The sequence below is a fragment of the Saprolegnia parasitica genome, assembly GCF_000151545.1.
Source record: "Saprolegnia parasitica CBS 223.65 unplaced genomic scaffold supercont2.166, whole genome shotgun sequence".
NCBI lineage: Eukaryota > Oomycota > Saprolegniomycetes > Saprolegniales > Saprolegniaceae > Saprolegnia > Saprolegnia parasitica.
Window position 1 is genome coordinate 13,939 of NW_012156560.1, and position 15,037 is coordinate 28,975.

At 58.8% G+C, this 15,037-nt stretch overlaps 9 protein-coding genes across 9 annotated transcripts in view; 5 read left to right on the top strand and 4 right to left on the bottom strand.

Moving 5' to 3' along the window:
- Positions 1-202: 202 nt before the first annotated feature.
- On the top strand, positions 203-1,160 carry SPRG_15458 (hypothetical protein; the record flags this gene model as incomplete). Its single annotated transcript, XM_012354524.1, has 3 exons — positions 203-442; positions 496-697; positions 748-1,160. The coding sequence occupies 3 exons, from the start codon at positions 203-205 to the stop codon at positions 1,158-1,160; spliced, it is 855 nt and encodes a 284-aa protein (XP_012209914.1).
- A 50-nt stretch (positions 1,161-1,210) lies between these two features.
- Positions 1,211-1,984, bottom strand: SPRG_15459 (hypothetical protein; the record flags this gene model as incomplete). The annotated part of the gene is made up of 5 exons (XM_012354525.1): positions 1,846-1,984; positions 1,709-1,798; positions 1,484-1,660; positions 1,322-1,438; positions 1,211-1,273 (listed from the first exon to the last, which is right to left on the bottom strand). The coding sequence occupies exons 1-5, from the start codon at positions 1,954-1,956 to the stop codon at positions 1,211-1,213; spliced, it is 558 nt and encodes a 185-aa protein (XP_012209915.1). The 5' UTR covers positions 1,957-1,984.
- A 301-nt stretch (positions 1,985-2,285) lies between these two features.
- Positions 2,286-4,407, bottom strand: SPRG_15460 (hypothetical protein; the record flags this gene model as incomplete). The annotated part of the gene is made up of 5 exons (XM_012354526.1): positions 2,286-3,001; positions 3,063-3,339; positions 3,394-3,969; positions 4,014-4,289; positions 4,339-4,407. The coding sequence occupies 5 exons, from the start codon at positions 4,405-4,407 to the stop codon at positions 2,355-2,357; spliced, it is 1,845 nt and encodes a 614-aa protein (XP_012209916.1). The 3' UTR covers positions 2,286-2,354.
- Positions 4,408-6,874: 2,467 nt separating this feature from the next.
- SPRG_15461 (hypothetical protein) lies at positions 6,875-7,750 on the top strand (the record flags this gene model as incomplete). Its single annotated transcript, XM_012354527.1, has 1 exon — positions 6,875-7,750. One exon carries the CDS (start codon positions 6,875-6,877, stop codon positions 7,748-7,750), a length of 876 nt encoding a protein of 291 aa, XP_012209917.1.
- Positions 7,751-8,016: 266 nt separating this feature from the next.
- SPRG_15462 (hypothetical protein) lies at positions 8,017-9,768 on the top strand (the record flags this gene model as incomplete). The annotated part of the gene is made up of 1 exon (XM_012354528.1): positions 8,017-9,768. The coding sequence occupies exon 1, from the start codon at positions 8,032-8,034 to the stop codon at positions 9,766-9,768; it is 1,737 nt and encodes a 578-aa protein (XP_012209918.1). The 5' UTR covers positions 8,017-8,031.
- Positions 9,769-10,212: 444 nt separating this feature from the next.
- Positions 10,213-10,640, top strand: SPRG_15463 (hypothetical protein; the record flags this gene model as incomplete). The annotated part of the gene is made up of 2 exons (XM_012354529.1): positions 10,213-10,445; positions 10,601-10,640. 2 exons carry the CDS (start codon positions 10,213-10,215, stop codon positions 10,638-10,640), a joined length of 273 nt encoding a protein of 90 aa, XP_012209919.1.
- Positions 10,641-11,070: 430 nt separating this feature from the next.
- SPRG_15464 (hypothetical protein) lies at positions 11,071-12,804 on the top strand. The gene is made up of 7 exons (XM_012354530.1): positions 11,071-11,405; positions 11,454-11,665; positions 11,714-11,820; positions 11,868-11,997; positions 12,048-12,221; positions 12,265-12,381; positions 12,426-12,804. Exons 1-7 carry the CDS (start codon positions 11,079-11,081, stop codon positions 12,715-12,717), a joined length of 1,359 nt encoding a protein of 452 aa, XP_012209920.1. The 5' UTR covers positions 11,071-11,078; the 3' UTR covers positions 12,718-12,804.
- A 168-nt stretch (positions 12,805-12,972) lies between these two features.
- Positions 12,973-13,287, bottom strand: SPRG_15465 (hypothetical protein; the record flags this gene model as incomplete). Its single annotated transcript, XM_012354531.1, has 1 exon — positions 12,973-13,287. One exon carries the CDS (start codon positions 13,285-13,287, stop codon positions 12,973-12,975), a length of 315 nt encoding a protein of 104 aa, XP_012209921.1.
- Positions 13,288-14,308: 1,021 nt separating this feature from the next.
- The window catches only part of SPRG_21556 (hypothetical protein), a gene marked incomplete at both ends in the record, with an annotated part of 1,267 nt that continues 538 nt past the window's right edge, over positions 14,309-15,037 (bottom strand). The window contains 2 exons of the mRNA XM_012354540.1: positions 14,309-14,497; positions 14,841-15,011. Coding sequence (XP_012209930.1) covers positions 14,309-14,497; positions 14,841-15,011 — 360 coding nt within the window. The remainder of the gene's footprint in view (positions 14,498-14,840; positions 15,012-15,037) is intronic.

Here is a 15,037-nt window from a genome sequence, read left to right on the forward strand (position 1 = left end):
TCAACCACACGGACGACGACGACGCGTCATCCTCGGTCCGAGGAAGAAGACGAGTACCGAGCAAGACAAGGCCAGCACCAAGGGCACGGTCGACGCTGCGCAGCCAAGAGCGGCAGCAAAAGCAACCGCCGAGCGTTCAAACGACGCCTTTCTGTCGCGGTGACGCCCCGTAAGTGACACGCCGCCGTCATCCACGGCACCGATGCCCGTTGACGCGAGTTGTCGGACGGTGCTCGACGCGCCGCTGCCCAAGATTGAGAGCCCGTCCAAAGAGATGACGCGGGCGTTCTATGACGACTTGGAGAGGGAGGATGCGACCAGCGCAGCTCAGGAAGACGACGATCGGACGACTTATGACAATGACAATGACGACGACAATGACGACGACGATGACGATGACGATACGCTCGCGTTGCCCCCTGAGATTCAATCCCTGCTCGAGGTACGATCTATCAGATGAAGGACGGTCTTGGAGACTCTCTTGGGTCCACGTAGTTGGTCGACGTCTTTCGACCGGATGTGATCGACTTGCCTCTGTACCTCGAGCCCTTTGTGCCTGCGTACTTGCCGAGCATTGGGTTTCCCTTCGACACGACGAGTCTGCTTCGACCGGACGTACTCCTTCTCGACCCATCGCCGATCGAGCTCGGTGTGCATCTTCTCGCCGAGCCCAGTGCGACGCAGTCCAACCCCGCTGGTAGTGTCTCGTGTGCCATCGCGATCGAAAGACGTAAGGGATGCACGTAGAGCTCCAGCTCCTGCTGCAAGCCGACGCCAAGACCTCATTGGGCGACTCCCGCCGCGCGATCGAGATGCCGGTGCATGCGATCGAGGACGCCCATTTGGTACCCGAGCGCATTTCGGCATGGATCGCAAGCGTCGCCGTCGTGCACACGTCGCAGCCACCGCCGCACGTCGTCTACACCAAGCCGATGCCATCAATCGACACGCTGCTTGAGCTCTGGCCGCCCCAAGTCGAGCCCTATTTGACCAACTTTTCCACGGCCGAGCTGCACGTGTCGCTCGAAGACCGGATCCGCGTCATCTGCGGGCTCCTCGACATTCCAGTCTACCCGGGCCAGCTCAAGCAGAGCTTGCATGTCCTCTTCGTGCTCTACCAAGAGTGCATGGCGATCGCAGCCCACGTCGTAGCGTGCTAGTGCTCCACCCCTTATTTAAGACACCCGTCGTTCTTTGATATAGAGTTGTCCTAGCTCGAAGCAAACGTGCCGGGCCATCCGAGGTCCGGGTTGTCGGGGTTTCTCGTCCGGTCCTACGTTTACAAGACAATATTGTGTACTTGGTACAGCCGGACAGGTACCAATCGGTTGCAGTTGGCCAAGTCGGACGAAAAGTACTCCGTGTCTTCGGCCGGGCAGGCGAAGTTGAGCACATATGGGCACTTTCGGATCACGTCTTCGCAGATCGAGAGGCAGGTCTAGCCGAGCATGGGCCCTTTCACGAGGCGAGAGGCTTCTAATACCCGCGTCCGGAATGGGTCGCAGCCATTGGCGACGCTTGGGCAAATGGCTGTCGCCGACTGGCCGCTGCCGCCGCAGCGCTGGAACTGCACGGCGCAGACCCAGTACTTGTACGCATCCCGGCAGTCGTCGCAGTTGTACAGACTGTACTTGGTGCTGCAGCCAAAGCGGTCGAGGATCTACCGACCGAGTACATAAACGTGCCATCGCGCGCTTGTATATCAAACCTTTTCGACGCTCGCATAGTAGGTGGCAGCATCAGCGTCGGCGGCGGCGCCTGTTAAGTCGTCGGCGCCAGTGACGGCCACGTAGTCGACCTGAGTGGGATGGATCGCAGCTGCCGATGCACCAACAGACCGCGTACCATGGAGCAGAAGGAGAGCGACTTGGCCAGAATGAGGTTGCAGACCTCGTCGGCGGCGGCGAGGCTCGTGGAAGCGATGACGGCCAGCGACAGGAGCTCGGCGATGCGCATCTTGCTCGAGTTTGCCTCTGCGTAACCGAGACCGTTGTATGTATTTCATAGCGGACAATCCAGCGTGGAGCCGCATTTCGGTTTATATAAACGGCTTGTGCATTCGAGCGATCAATTCGGGCAACGGTGACAATGACACTATGCACATCACACTGCAGTGCGTCCATAAGTTGGTTGATGTACTCAATAAAGTACTTTGTCCTAGGATGAAGCACGCCAGTTGAACGAATCGGTGCGTCGTCCGTGTGGCGACACCCCCGAAACCAGCCCCCGAACCTCCGAGCAGACGCTAAAGACACTACTGTACACAACCAAGAGAAATCGAGAGGACGAGCAAAGGACGATGCCGTGTCATAGATAAAAGTCTGCGCTCTGGAGGTCACGCCACATGTGGTGAGTTACGAGATGGCAGGCGTCTGCAACACGCTGATGAGCGCCATGGCAGTCACAGCATCCCGCGGCAGCTCGCGCTGGACGTAATGCAGAATGTTATAGAGCGCAGCTTGCTGCTTGGGCTCCCGCACTTGGCTTTTCAGCTCCACGTACTGCTCCAAGGCACTAATGAGCTGGAAGCCAGCACGCAGCAGCTGTAAATGCAGGGCCGCGTCGGCTTCGTCTACGCAGACACCACTTGAAATCTCCATAATCGAGACGAGGCAAGAACTACCGTGTAGGCGACCAATGGCCGTCTCCATGAGCCGAACGATGGGCTGGACGATCGACGCTTCGTCGGGCTGGTGGCTCAGGATGCATGTTGCCCCCGGGAGCCCGTACGTCATGATGATAAAGTCGACAAACTGAAGGAGAGCCAACTGCACGGTCACATGCAGCGCACCGAGCTTGACTGGGCTCTTGAGCAATAGCAGCGGCAGCCATTGTTTCTGGCGGCGCCAGATCTGAAAGAGGTTTTCCGTCTGGAGCAGCTGCATGAGCAGACTCAGCGCGCGGACTTGGACGTGGCTCGTCGATTTGGGGCTCCCGACAATGTCCTGCAGCACGGGCAGCAAGGTCTCGGCCCCTTGCCGCGAGATTTGGATCCAGAGTGCTACGACCGCTAAGCACGAAAGCAGCATCAACCTCTCGCCTGCGACGAGACAACGACGTACCAAGGCCATGTTCCAGCACAGCGGGCTGATGGACGTGGTGCTTGAGAACACGCGTGAGCGCGTGCATGCACTTGGTTCGGACCGTCGCCATGTCCAAGTCGGTGCGAGCGGTCTCGGGTGCTGTCGGTGCCAGCGGCTTGCCACGCAGCATGATGCGAGAGATGCTGCTTTGGGTCGATAATCCTGATGGTGGGTCGCGTAGCGCTGCCCGAACGCGCGTGCTGGCATGCAGAAGACCAAAGAGGACTTGCAAGGCGCTTGTGAGCACCGAATGCTCCTAGTCATGCACGCAATGATGGCCATGCGATCGCGAGAACGTAGATCCACGTACAATATCCGCGAGCAAGTAGTCGGTCAAGAGCGGAATCAAGTGGACGCTCGTGCTTTCACCCGCCAGCAGCTGGGACAGCGTCGTGTAGAGCTGCTGGGCGAGCGCGAGAGGCGCTAGCTTGACGACGGTCGGCGACGGCGGCGGCGGGAACCACTGGGAGAAGGGCTGCATGAGCTGGCTAAACTCCGAGTCCCGAGGCGCGTCGGGATGCGGCAGTGTCTCTGCCTCGGGCCCATCGAGGTCCGACGACGAGACGTGGTTGAGCAGCGTCAGGAGCGCGGCGCCTTGAAGCAGATTGTGGACGAGCTCCGCATTCTCCTGGCTGAGACTCGTGGTGGGTATTGCCTCGGTCTGGATCGCAATCGTGGCCGTGGATCGAGGGGCAACCACCGGCGACTGCGGCCGGGGCGGCGGAGTTCGCAGCTGCTGCGACGGGTAGAACGGTCGCTGCGAAGCAACCTGGGACGATGGCACTGCTTGGGAGCTGCTCATCTCGTGGAGCTGGCGCTTCTTGGTCTCGAGGAGCTTCTTCTCGGCGGCCAGTCGCTTTTGCTCGACAAGCATTGACGTCTGGGCCTAGACGAGTGCATGAGGATCGTGATGAGGACTTCAATGCGTACGCTCTCGAGCTCCTTGCGAAGACGCGTGTGGGCGCGCTCCGAGGTCGCAATCTGCTCGCGCAGGAACGCGACCTGGGACGTGAGGCTGGCGACCTTTTGCGCAGTCGCGAGCTCGTTCTGCTGGCAGCGGTAGTTGGCTTCGGCCTCGATCACTGCGACGTTCGACTTGGCGTCAAAGAGCTCCTCGTTGTACGCGTCGAGCTTGATATTGAGGAGCCCGACCATCTCCTCGGCCTGGCCCTTCTCCTGCGTAAGGCGCGCAATCGCCTCCCGCATCTAGCACATTCCTATGATGACGAGGAAGAGCATGGTAGGCGTCGTCTACCCGCGCCATCTCGCCATGGACGTCGTGTGGGAACGCCTGGACCGCTGGCGGCGGCGCTTGGCGGTACATGTGCTCGGCCAAAAATTGCAGGATGGAACCGCTGGGTGTTAAGAGTTTAGCATATACTCTTGGTAAATGTGCTGTCTAGATTCACGCACTTTTGTCGAACCCCGCCAAGTTGCTCCGCGATCGTATAGTACCTCGGAGCAAGGGGACATACTTCCCGCAGCCAGCATAAGCAGAGTTTGTTCGTCTTTTGGGCTTATGACTGTATTGATGGAGACACTGAGCTAAATCATCGGGTGCCACGAGCGCGTTGCGATCGGCTCGAAGCTGGCAAAGGGCGCTTGCTCGTCGGCCGGGACGTTGTTCGTAATGCAGTACGTCTGGTAGTCGCACCACAAGGCCGCTGCGTCTTCATCGGTGGCACGGGTGACCAGCGCTTGCTCGAGAAGGTACCGGCGCGGTGGCACATAGCAGTTGAAGCTGCTGGTGTCGTGCTCGCAGAACGTCGAAGACTTGCCTTGACGCAAGCAGTTGGCGCAGAAATGATAGGCAAAGGCGGGGCACTTGGCGCACTCGAACCAAAGACCTTGCATCGACTGGCTGCAGCCGTAGCAGATTTCGTCCTGCCACACTTCGGTCTCGAGCTCGTTCTTGGCGAAGAAGGCGACGACCTTGGCCCACGCCTCGTCGCTTGTGGGGTTGTGGGCCGCAAAGGTTGGGTCGAGGAGGAACCGGTAGAACGCTGCGGCACCTTGGCTCGTGTCGGCGTCGCCCGGCGGCAAATGTTCCAGACACCACGCCAAGGTGTCGAGCATGTACTGCTTCCCGAGGACGTAGTCGCCCTTGGACCAGTAGAGCATCGCGAGCAGAAAGAGCAAGGTGATGTAAAGGGATGGCGCTGGTGGGCTCTTCTGAAATCGGTGCCAGAGCGGAAGCCAGAGCGCCTCGGCCGCTGCGTAGTCGCCAAGGAACCGGTGCACGGAGCCAAGGTTGATCGATGCAGCGGTAGTGTTGAAGTGCAATGGACCGTAAATGCGCTCCTGCACATCGCTCGTCTCTTGAAAGAGAGCCTTGGCCTCGACGAGCTGGCCGCGGTTGAAGCAGATCATTGCGAGGTAGTCGCGCGTGTACACCGTGCTTGGGTGGTCCGTCCCGAGCAGCGAGAGTTGCGCGTCCAAGCACTTGAGGAACCACGTGATCGCTTGGTCATAGTCGCAGAGATTATAGCTGGACGAGCCGAGGATCGACATGGTTGCAATCGTTGACGTGTGGACAGCTCCGAGGTCCGTCAGCGCCATGGCGTACGTCTTCATACAGAGTGCACGAGCCTCCACAACGTATTTGGCTTCCTGCAGCGTGCAGGCGTAGCCGTTGCGAGCGTAGCAGACGGTCATGGGATCAAGGCCGTCGATGGCCAAGATGTCCTTGAAGATCGTGCGCCACGTGGGCTCTGGCTCGCCGACCTGAAAAGACGCGCAACCTAACCACGTCATGGCGTGTGCGTAGTGGACATCGCGCACGTCGTTCGATTCGAAGAGGCTGCGAGCCTGGCCCGCAGCGGATAAGACGGCAGGATAATCGACCTCGGTCGCGTGAATGTTGGCCAGACAGAGGTGCCGGTGGGCTGTATCAAGCGGCGAGAGGCCCGATGCGATCTGCGCCGTCAGGCTCCGCTTCATCCAGTCTGAGATGGTCGAAAAGATGAGTCGGTCGACGGCCGTGAACGATGTCTCGGCGCGAATGAGCTCAAAGATACCGTCGCGATCACTTGGAACGGTTGTCTCGGACGCCTCGCTCTTGATTGTCCCCAGCATATCGTCGAGCGCTGTTGGGCGAAGCATATCTTGGATGAGGAGCTCCAATTGACCGGGCGCCATGGCCATCTCGAACCGCGCCTGCATCGTGACGGCCACGTACACCTCAAAGACGCACCAGCTCCGCCGGAGGACGATCGGGTCGTTCCACGGGTGCATGATCATGACCACGTTGCCGATGGCTGCAAGCTGCGTCTTGAACGTCGACGACCAGTACTCGAACGGGTACGAGTGCGCGTGGTGCTGGTTGTTGTTGAAGACGCAAAACCACAGGACCGCTTCGTCAGCAAGGCCTTGGCCGGCGAAGAAGGTGTCGAGGCTGTCGACCGTCTCCAAGAAGAGATAGCTCCATGCGTGCGAGACATACCAATTCGCTTCAGACACGAAATGGCGCGTGGTCGCATCGTTGGCGAGGTGGTCGACGAGCGAGAGCTCGGTGGACTTGGTCATTGGCACGACGTGATCGAAGCAGACTTGGGACGTCGTGAGACCCTCAAGCTTCTTGCGACCGCCGCAGCCCTCGATGAGGTGGTGGAAGTAGCGCAGCGAGACGCCGAGCGGGCGGGACGATGTCATCGACATTTTGAACTTGTCGTGTCAAATGCAAAATGGAGCGCTTTGGCGCAATTGGATATAAAAAGTACTGGAAATGACTTGATTTCAGTATCCATGCCATCCTGCAAGGCCATTGGCCGACCGAAAACCCAGTCCTCAGCATGATCCAGCGACCACGGCGCAGCGTCGACGACCTGGACGACGACACCGACGACGACGTGCGTGATGACGCGGCGCTGCTCGACATCGTCGACGGCTACACACGCGCCAAGCCGCAGGTGCACCCGCTCGACGTCGAGGCGACGCTCTGCGAGAAGGTCGCGCTATGTGTCGTCAGCATCCTCCTCATTGCGATCGCAGTCGCCTGCGTCCATGCGATTTGGACGACCAAGCTGTGCGTCCTCATCCGCGATAGCCACCGCGAAGTCAAGTACCGGCGGCCCAACGAATGCTTTGACCAAGCCGAGATCGACGGCATGCTGCGGGGACTGGCGCAGACCTTTACAACGACGCTGACGGCGCATGGCATCGAGTACTGGCTCGACAGCGGGACGCTCCTCGGCGCCATCCGCACGGGCGCACTCAACCCGAACGACATGGACCTCGACGTGGGCATGAGCGTTGCGGCGTTTGAGACGCTTGTCGCGACGCCACTGGCTTTTCCCGAGCGCTACCAGCTCGAGATCGTCAACAGCACGTTGTATCCGTCAAAAACGCGCGACGACGCGCTGCCCGGCCGGTTCATTGACAAGGCGTCGGGTCTCTACCTCGACATTTTTGTCTTCTTGCCGTCGCTCAGCGAGAATGGCACGGCGCTCCTCGGTCCCGTCGCATCAAGCTGCTGGCACGAGTGCGTGGCCTGCGAAGGCCGGCCCAAGCACTTTGCTGTACCGCAAGATTGGATCTACCCGCTCACGCCCTGCGACTTCGAGTCGGTCCGCGCCCGCTGCCCCGTCAACGTCGACGCGTACTTGACGCACTTGTATGGGCCATCGTACAGGACGCGGAGCTGGGACCTCCACAAGTATATTCCCTAAGCCTGTATTGGATCATTATGGACGCTTTGTCTTGGAAGATAGTACAAGTGTATTGATCGTAGGTAGAATCGTAATAGAGCACGTTGAGCTCTGCAAGCTAAAAATGGGCAATTAAATGGCTGCAAGCAGCAAAGAAATGACCTTTTGCTACATCGGGTTGTCGGCAGCACCCACTTAAAATAAAATCTGCCAAACCTTGGTCTTTGTATGACTACACGAGAATTTATTTTGAGATGTCTGAACACACGCAACCAATTTAAGTTGGTGCCAGGGCCAGCGCAATGTTCCGCAGCCGGAAGGGGGCCAAGAAGACCCAAGGCAAGCGCCAGGTTGACGCTGATGACGAGGCTGTGGCCGACCTGCTGCCAGTAGCTGAGGCGGCGCCTGATGCGATGGACGCCGGTGCAGACGACAGCGTCGAGGCCATCCGCTTGCGCCTCCAGAAGAAGCACAAGAAGCCGCTGGGCACGACCACGACCAAGAAGCGGGCCGTGGCCATCGATCTGGATGACGAAGATGCGCCCGAGTTTCGCGTTCGCAAAGGCAAGATTGCGCGTGTGGACGCGCCGGTCGAGACCGAGCGCGCATCGACCTCGGGCGCGGGCGAGTACTCGCGCGAGAAGCTCGCCGAGCTCCTGGCGCAGCAAAACTATGCATCGACGGCCGCGCCCACGACCCACGAAGCGCCGGCGATCGACGACGAAGCGCCGGTCGTCGTGGAGAGGCCGACCGAGCTGCCTGCGTCGCCACCGCCGGACGCGCCATTTGTGCCAGAGAGCTTTATTCCCATGACCGACCGGCGTCGCGCGCCGCCACCCGTGGAAGAAGCGTCGCTCTCGGAGCCCGACGACGTCGACATGGCCAACGACGACGACGACGGCACCGACGCGCGGTGGGAGAACGAGCAGCTGCGGCGCGCCGGGCTTCCGATCCCGGCAGCGTCGCCCGTCTTGCAGCAGCGCGACCTGAGCTTCCAGTCGTTCGGGTCGCTTCTTCTGTCGCTCGAGGCGACGCACGAGGCGCTCACGGAGCGCGTGGACCTCCGGGACCGCGACCGCATGCGTGCATCCGTCGACGCGGCCCAAGCATCCTCTGCGATCCGTGATCTCGAGAGCCAGCTCGAGAAGGACGCGCAGACATTCGACGTTGCGCAAGACATGTGGGAGTATCTCTCGACGCTCTGCTTTTGCTTGCGTGCAAAGCTCGATTCAATCTCATCGATCGAGGCCCTCGTGCCCCAGGACAAGCGCATGCTCGGCATGAGCGACGCGATCTGGGCCGACGTCGACGACGACTACAGCGACTTGCAGCATGTGTTGGAGCGCTTTGCGGCGTGGAAGACCGCCGACGCTGGCATGTACGCGGCTGCGTACGGTGACTTGGCCCTCGCGCAGCTCGTTTGTCCGTACATTCGCGTCGAGTTAGCGACGTGGCAGCCGTGGACGTCGTCGCGCACCTTTCAAGACATGCGTTGGAGCTCGCTTTTAGAGGACGACGCGCTGCACGAAGCCGCGATGGCGCTCGTCCAAGAGCATCTCCGGCGGTACCTTCCACACCTCAACGTCTGCTCGCCGACCCAGCTCCAGAACTTGCGGCGACTTGTGACTCTCTTGGCGCCCGAGAGCCGCCCGATCCATGCCGAGATGCTCACACAGTGCCTCTCGTCCGTCCAAGCGCTGGACTTTGCCAGCATGGGCGGCGTCGACCTCCGGCTCCTCAAGGACGGCGTCAAGGCGCTCTGTGCGTCGGATGCGCGCTACGACAGTGTGCTCGAGGCGCTGCTGGAAGGCGAGGCGCGCCACTGGATGCAGAGATGCGCAACGGCCGGGACGACGCGCAGTCATGTGCAAGGGATTGCCGCCGCCGTCGAATTGTGGCCACTCGGCAAGAAGTTTCCAAACCTCCTCGTCAACTACGCGGTGCTGCTGCGGCGCTTTGTGGCCGACGCCACCTCGGACACCGACGTGACCTTGGGCCAGGACGTCCTCGCTCGGGTTGAAGCCAAGATACGCGGATAAGATCTATTGTTGTCATCGTCTTGATTCTTATCGCAATGGGTGCAGAGAGGAGGTGGTCGTGGGGTGTCATTCGCGGCAGCCTCGTACAAGGCGAGTGTTCTTCAAGGGAATTGTTTTGATCGAGGGCTTCTTGCATCCTTGGTTGCAAGAAACGTGCTGTGCAAATAGCAACTAGCCGACCAGCAGATGATGGCATTGGCGCTGGATAGGGTCGTTCGATAGTCCAACCCACAACAGCACGTTCGATTCGTTCTACCGTGTTTTACTGCTTATACCGGGACGCGGCTTATAACAGGATCTGATAATTTTCTCCATGAATTAATGTCGAATCTTCAATTGTGAGAGGTTTACCTCTTCTAGTGGATGACCCTGCAAAGATGATAAAAACCTGTAAGATTTTATTGGTGCTTGATGGCCACGCACACGAGGTGGCAGGATTGCTGAATGAGTGAAGCCCCGAGCCAACCCAAGAAGCGGCAGAAGTACTCGTACGCCGACAAGTACGAGATGGTGCTCTACTACGAGGCCAACGACCTCAGTAGCACTGTCGATCGCTACTTCCCCAGCCTCGCGAGCTCGAAGCGCCATAGCGCCAAGAATCTCGTGCTCGACTGGGCCTCACCCAAGAACCGCGCCAAGATCGAGGCCAATGCGAAGAGCACCAAGACGAAGAAGAAGTTCAAGATACGACCAACAGGTCTTACGCTGGCGCTACCAACGGCTTTACGCGCTGCAATTTCGTCAACAAAGAACGTGCAGATGATGTCTTGGAGGACAAGGAAGAAGTTGATCAAGACCTCATTGAAAGGCTCATGCAATGTAACTTGCATAGCGACGAGATGAGCTTTAACGACAGCACGATTGAGCTGTGACGAGTGAATAGAAGCATTTCTTGTCAAATCTTATGCGCACGATTGTATGGAAAAATGATATGACTCGATCAAATTATGGTGGAAAAAACTTGAACCATTTCCGCATGGTTCAGCAAACATGGCGTCCCGGTATAAGCAGTAAAACACGGTACTAGTAGCTCTGTACCCGCGCCAACGTCAAGGATCGGTCTACGTACATTAGCACCTGCTAGAGAACGACAGGTAGAATGCAATGACAAGGGTCCCAGCTCGCGCACTGCCGCGTACGTCGGCGAGGATGTCGCGCCAGCTCGGCAGAGCCGTCCTCTGGATCTCCTCACGCCGCATCTATGTCACGCACTTTATCGAGATGCATACAAATCAAGAGATGAAACGGCGAAGGTGCGGTTTGCTGCTGCATCGCGGAGTCGTCTTCGGGCGCATTTGGCGATTTCAAGCATGGGCCTCCGACCGCTGCTTCTGCTGCTGCTAGCGCTCGCCGCCCACGCCGTCCACGTCACAGTGTACCGCAACGGCGAGTCGGTGGACGGCGTCGCTGTCGACGTCACGCCCGCCATGGCGACATCTGGGCTCGACCTCGCGACGCATCTCTCGACGTTCGTCCCTGTCGATGGTATGCTCGACGACGCGTCGGTCAAAACCATTGTCGCCGATCGCGTGTACAATGGTCGCGGGCAACTCGTCGAGTCCATCGACCAAATCGAAGAGAACGAGCGTCTCTACCTCGTGGCGCCAGGCCTGCTCTTTGTCTGGCCGTTTGTCGAGGTACCCATCCGCCTCTCTCGCTCGCTATGTATGAACCGAGGCACGTAGCTGGGCCACACGGTCTCGGTCGAGTCGACGCAGAGCCCGACGCAGAAGCCGATCGTGCTCGAGTCCTTCAACGAGTCGCCGCGAGTGTTTCTCATCCACGACTTCTTCACCAACGACGAAGCCGACGGCCTCGTCAAGCGTATCCTTGAGATTGACAACGAGCATTCCAAGCTCCAGCGGTCGTTTGTCGGGCACCAGAGCGGCGCGAAACTGTACATCTTGTCTTCTAGCTCTCAGTCCAATCCCACGTGTCATGCTAGGACGTCCACGGTGCGTACGAGCGAGAACGCGTTCGACTCCGAGTCGGAGATTGCCGTGAGCCTCAACAAGCGTGCGTTTGACCTGCTCGGCATTGGCGACTACCAAGGTAATTTTATCGTTTTTTCCGTGAAAAAAGCGTTCATGTGGGAGTAGATGACATGGCCGACGGTCTCCAGCTGCTGCGGTACCAGCAAAAGCAAGCGTACATTCCCCACACGGACTACTTTGGTGTCGACACGAGCCCCGACTGGAACTGGAACCCGAAAACCGGCGGCTCCAACCGGTACCTTGTTGTCTGCCGTCTTTCTCGCTGGATATCTGATGCCAACGTAGATTTGCGACCGTGTTTCTGTATTTGAGCAACGTCACGCACGGTGGCCAGACGGTGTTTCCGCTGACCAACATGCCGGAAGGCGTTGCCCACGCCCAAGTCCCGACCGACGACGAGCTCGGCATCTTTGAAAAGGGCAGCTGGGAAGCCAAGATGGCCATGCAGTGCCACACCAAGTACGCGCACCGTCTCTTGGCGAAGAGCTCATGGACCGCGTAGGCTGGCGTCGTATCCGCGCAAGACGCACGCCGTCTTGTTTTACAGCCAAAAGGGCAACGGCGAGCTAGACCCGATGTCGGAGCACGGCGGGTGCCCTGTCCTCGATGGCACGAAATGGTAGAGGGCTCTCTCGCGATTCCAGGAGCTCATTCGCGGCTTAGGGCGGCGAACCTTTGGGTATGGAACCGGCGTCGGTACGGGCTTGACGGGACCAAGATTGACGTGACGTTCTACAACAACCTCGACGTGCCCATCGAGCTCTACTGGTCAACGACGCGCATGCAGGAGATCGCAGCCCACAGCCAAGCGTTCTTCAAGTCGTACGACGGCCACGAGTGGACGCTCAAGGACATGGACGGCAACGAACTCCGCACACATCGCCTCGCGCAGGCCGACGGCCTCTCGCAGTCGATTGCCTTCCCGGTCGAAACACCGACGAAAGACGAGTTGTGATTGACAATCTCTATGTGGTACCCGTTGTCAACATACTGTAAACCGGTAAACAATTGCACACGTTAAGAGATCAAGACAGTACGCCACTTTAGAGTGGGCCGCAACCCACACCGTAATTGACATTGGTCAGACGCTGGGAATGGATAGATAGATAAACAGATAGATAAATAGTTGTGCATGTGGATCGCAGTGTGCTTGTTGGTTTATTCCCCTAGCCCTACACCCAACCCTACTTACAGCTGCTCCGTGGTTGTTTTAAAAAAAGTCAGCACTGCCCTGCAGTCTCAGTGTCGGCAGCCGCGCGCGTTCCAGGGCCGCATGCGCGATCGTGTCGTACGCGTTGTGGCTCACGTCGAGGCGCTGAAGCGTCGGGAGGTGCGGCAGCACGCTGGCAAGCGCCTCGATGCCGGCGTTTTCAATGTAGTTGAGAGAGACATCGAGCACCGTGAGGCTCCGAGCCGGCAACTTCTTGGCTAGAGCAATTGCGTGGTGGTCTTGAAGACTATTGCGGTGGAGGTGCAGCACCCGAAGCGTCATGAAGCCACTCGAATTATCTTGTCGCCACCGCATCGATCCTTGCTGGGCCGTCGCCTCCACGAGAAGAAAAGGCACCGGATCGTAGTACGCTGCTGCTCTGTTGGAACCTCGAATAACGACTGTACCTCGTCCTAGTACAGATCGTTGCAACCCGAACCCTGAGCAGCGTACACCACAGCGAATTTAAAAACGATTCAAAAGCCCTCGAGCCAGTGACGGGTCAGGGTGATCCAACCACGACTCCGCCTCGCAAGCGTACAGTGTCGATCCTATCTTGCACGTCGTGAACCGTTTGGAGATAGGATGTCGTCAATCAAGCGCTAGCGAAATGCAACCTCGTCGTCGCCATGTCAAGGCGGCGATGTCAAGGACAAGAGGCGCCATGCACCAAGGAGCCCACGGTAGCACTGTCGACGCGCTCGAGCCCGGCTGCAGACCATCGGTATACGACAATCGTCTCCTTGATCGCATACGAGTACTGACGCCGTCATCCATCACTCCGCTCCACGACATTTCATTGCCTACGACCGTGTCGCCTTTTGGTCTAGAACCGGATTGTATTACTTTGATCGTAGACTGTGGCTGCGTTCGGTCGCGGCGCTCTCCGCCAAACGGCAAGCCCGACGTCTCACGTGAGTACCTCCAACGTCTGCGATCAGCCAGCGCCGAGGTTGCGCAAGAGTAAGAACTGGTTCGACTACGATCACCGGTACGTGCTGCTGCTACCGATCGGCGTGCGATGGTGCCTCGTGGTTGTGGCCGTCGACGCGCGCGACATTGTGTGCCACGACGCGAGGCCACACGGTCGAGGAGCGCCTTGGTCGCATCGACGCCACGAGTAAGCTCTTCGGCTCCATGCTGCTGCGATCAACGGAGCGTCAGGTGCCCACCCTGGCACGGAAGCACGACGACGACGGCATGCATCTACCTCACCCGGTCCTCGTCGATGGCCCCACGGATACGTTTTGCGCGTCGTAGATTTCAAATGCGTCAACACCGGCAAAGCAAAGCAGTCGAGTGTGGTAAAATAGTAAATAAGTTGTTGGATAAGCGTTTAGTTGGGCGTCGACAGCACCACCTTCTTCTTGCTCTTGTGCTTCTTTTTCTTCGACTTGAACGCGTCGCCGTTGGGCTTGGGCTCGTTGGTGGCGGCCACCACGGGCTTGGTCGGCGAAAGCTTCTTGGTCGGCGTCGTCTCGGCGTCCGAAGCCTCGTCGTCGTCGTCGTCCTGGGCCGTGGGTTCCTAATCGCATACAGAATTGAGCCATCACTATTCCAACTACATATATAGATCTAGATATGGAGGAGAGAGATGTAGCGTGGTTATGACTCGTATGAATTCGATAGGAAAGACCAAAAGCCTTTTGCAATCCCGTGAATGGGAAAGCCGAAACCAGCCTTAAGGACCGCGCGACGTAGCAGCATGAAAAACTCATGACGGCGCTACAGGTACTATCCCAGATGGTCTGGACCCCCGACCAACCGCAGCATCGTGCCACAAGGACACAACGCTGATCGGGGGTAATTTGCAAATGGGGAACACATGCACACATGCAACATGCACATAAGTTGGACATGCAACGCACCTCGGCCTGGGGCTGACGCGGGCGCTTCTTCGACACGTGCGGCTCGCCCGCGAGCTCGTCGTTGTGGGCGATGCGGGCGGCGGCCTTCTGGATGAGCTCCTGGAGGTCGTCGACCGTGAGCTTGTTGATGGCCTCGGCGTGGTCGCCGACCGACTCTTCCGGCGGGCCTGGCTGGTAGTAGCCGGCGAGATGCACGA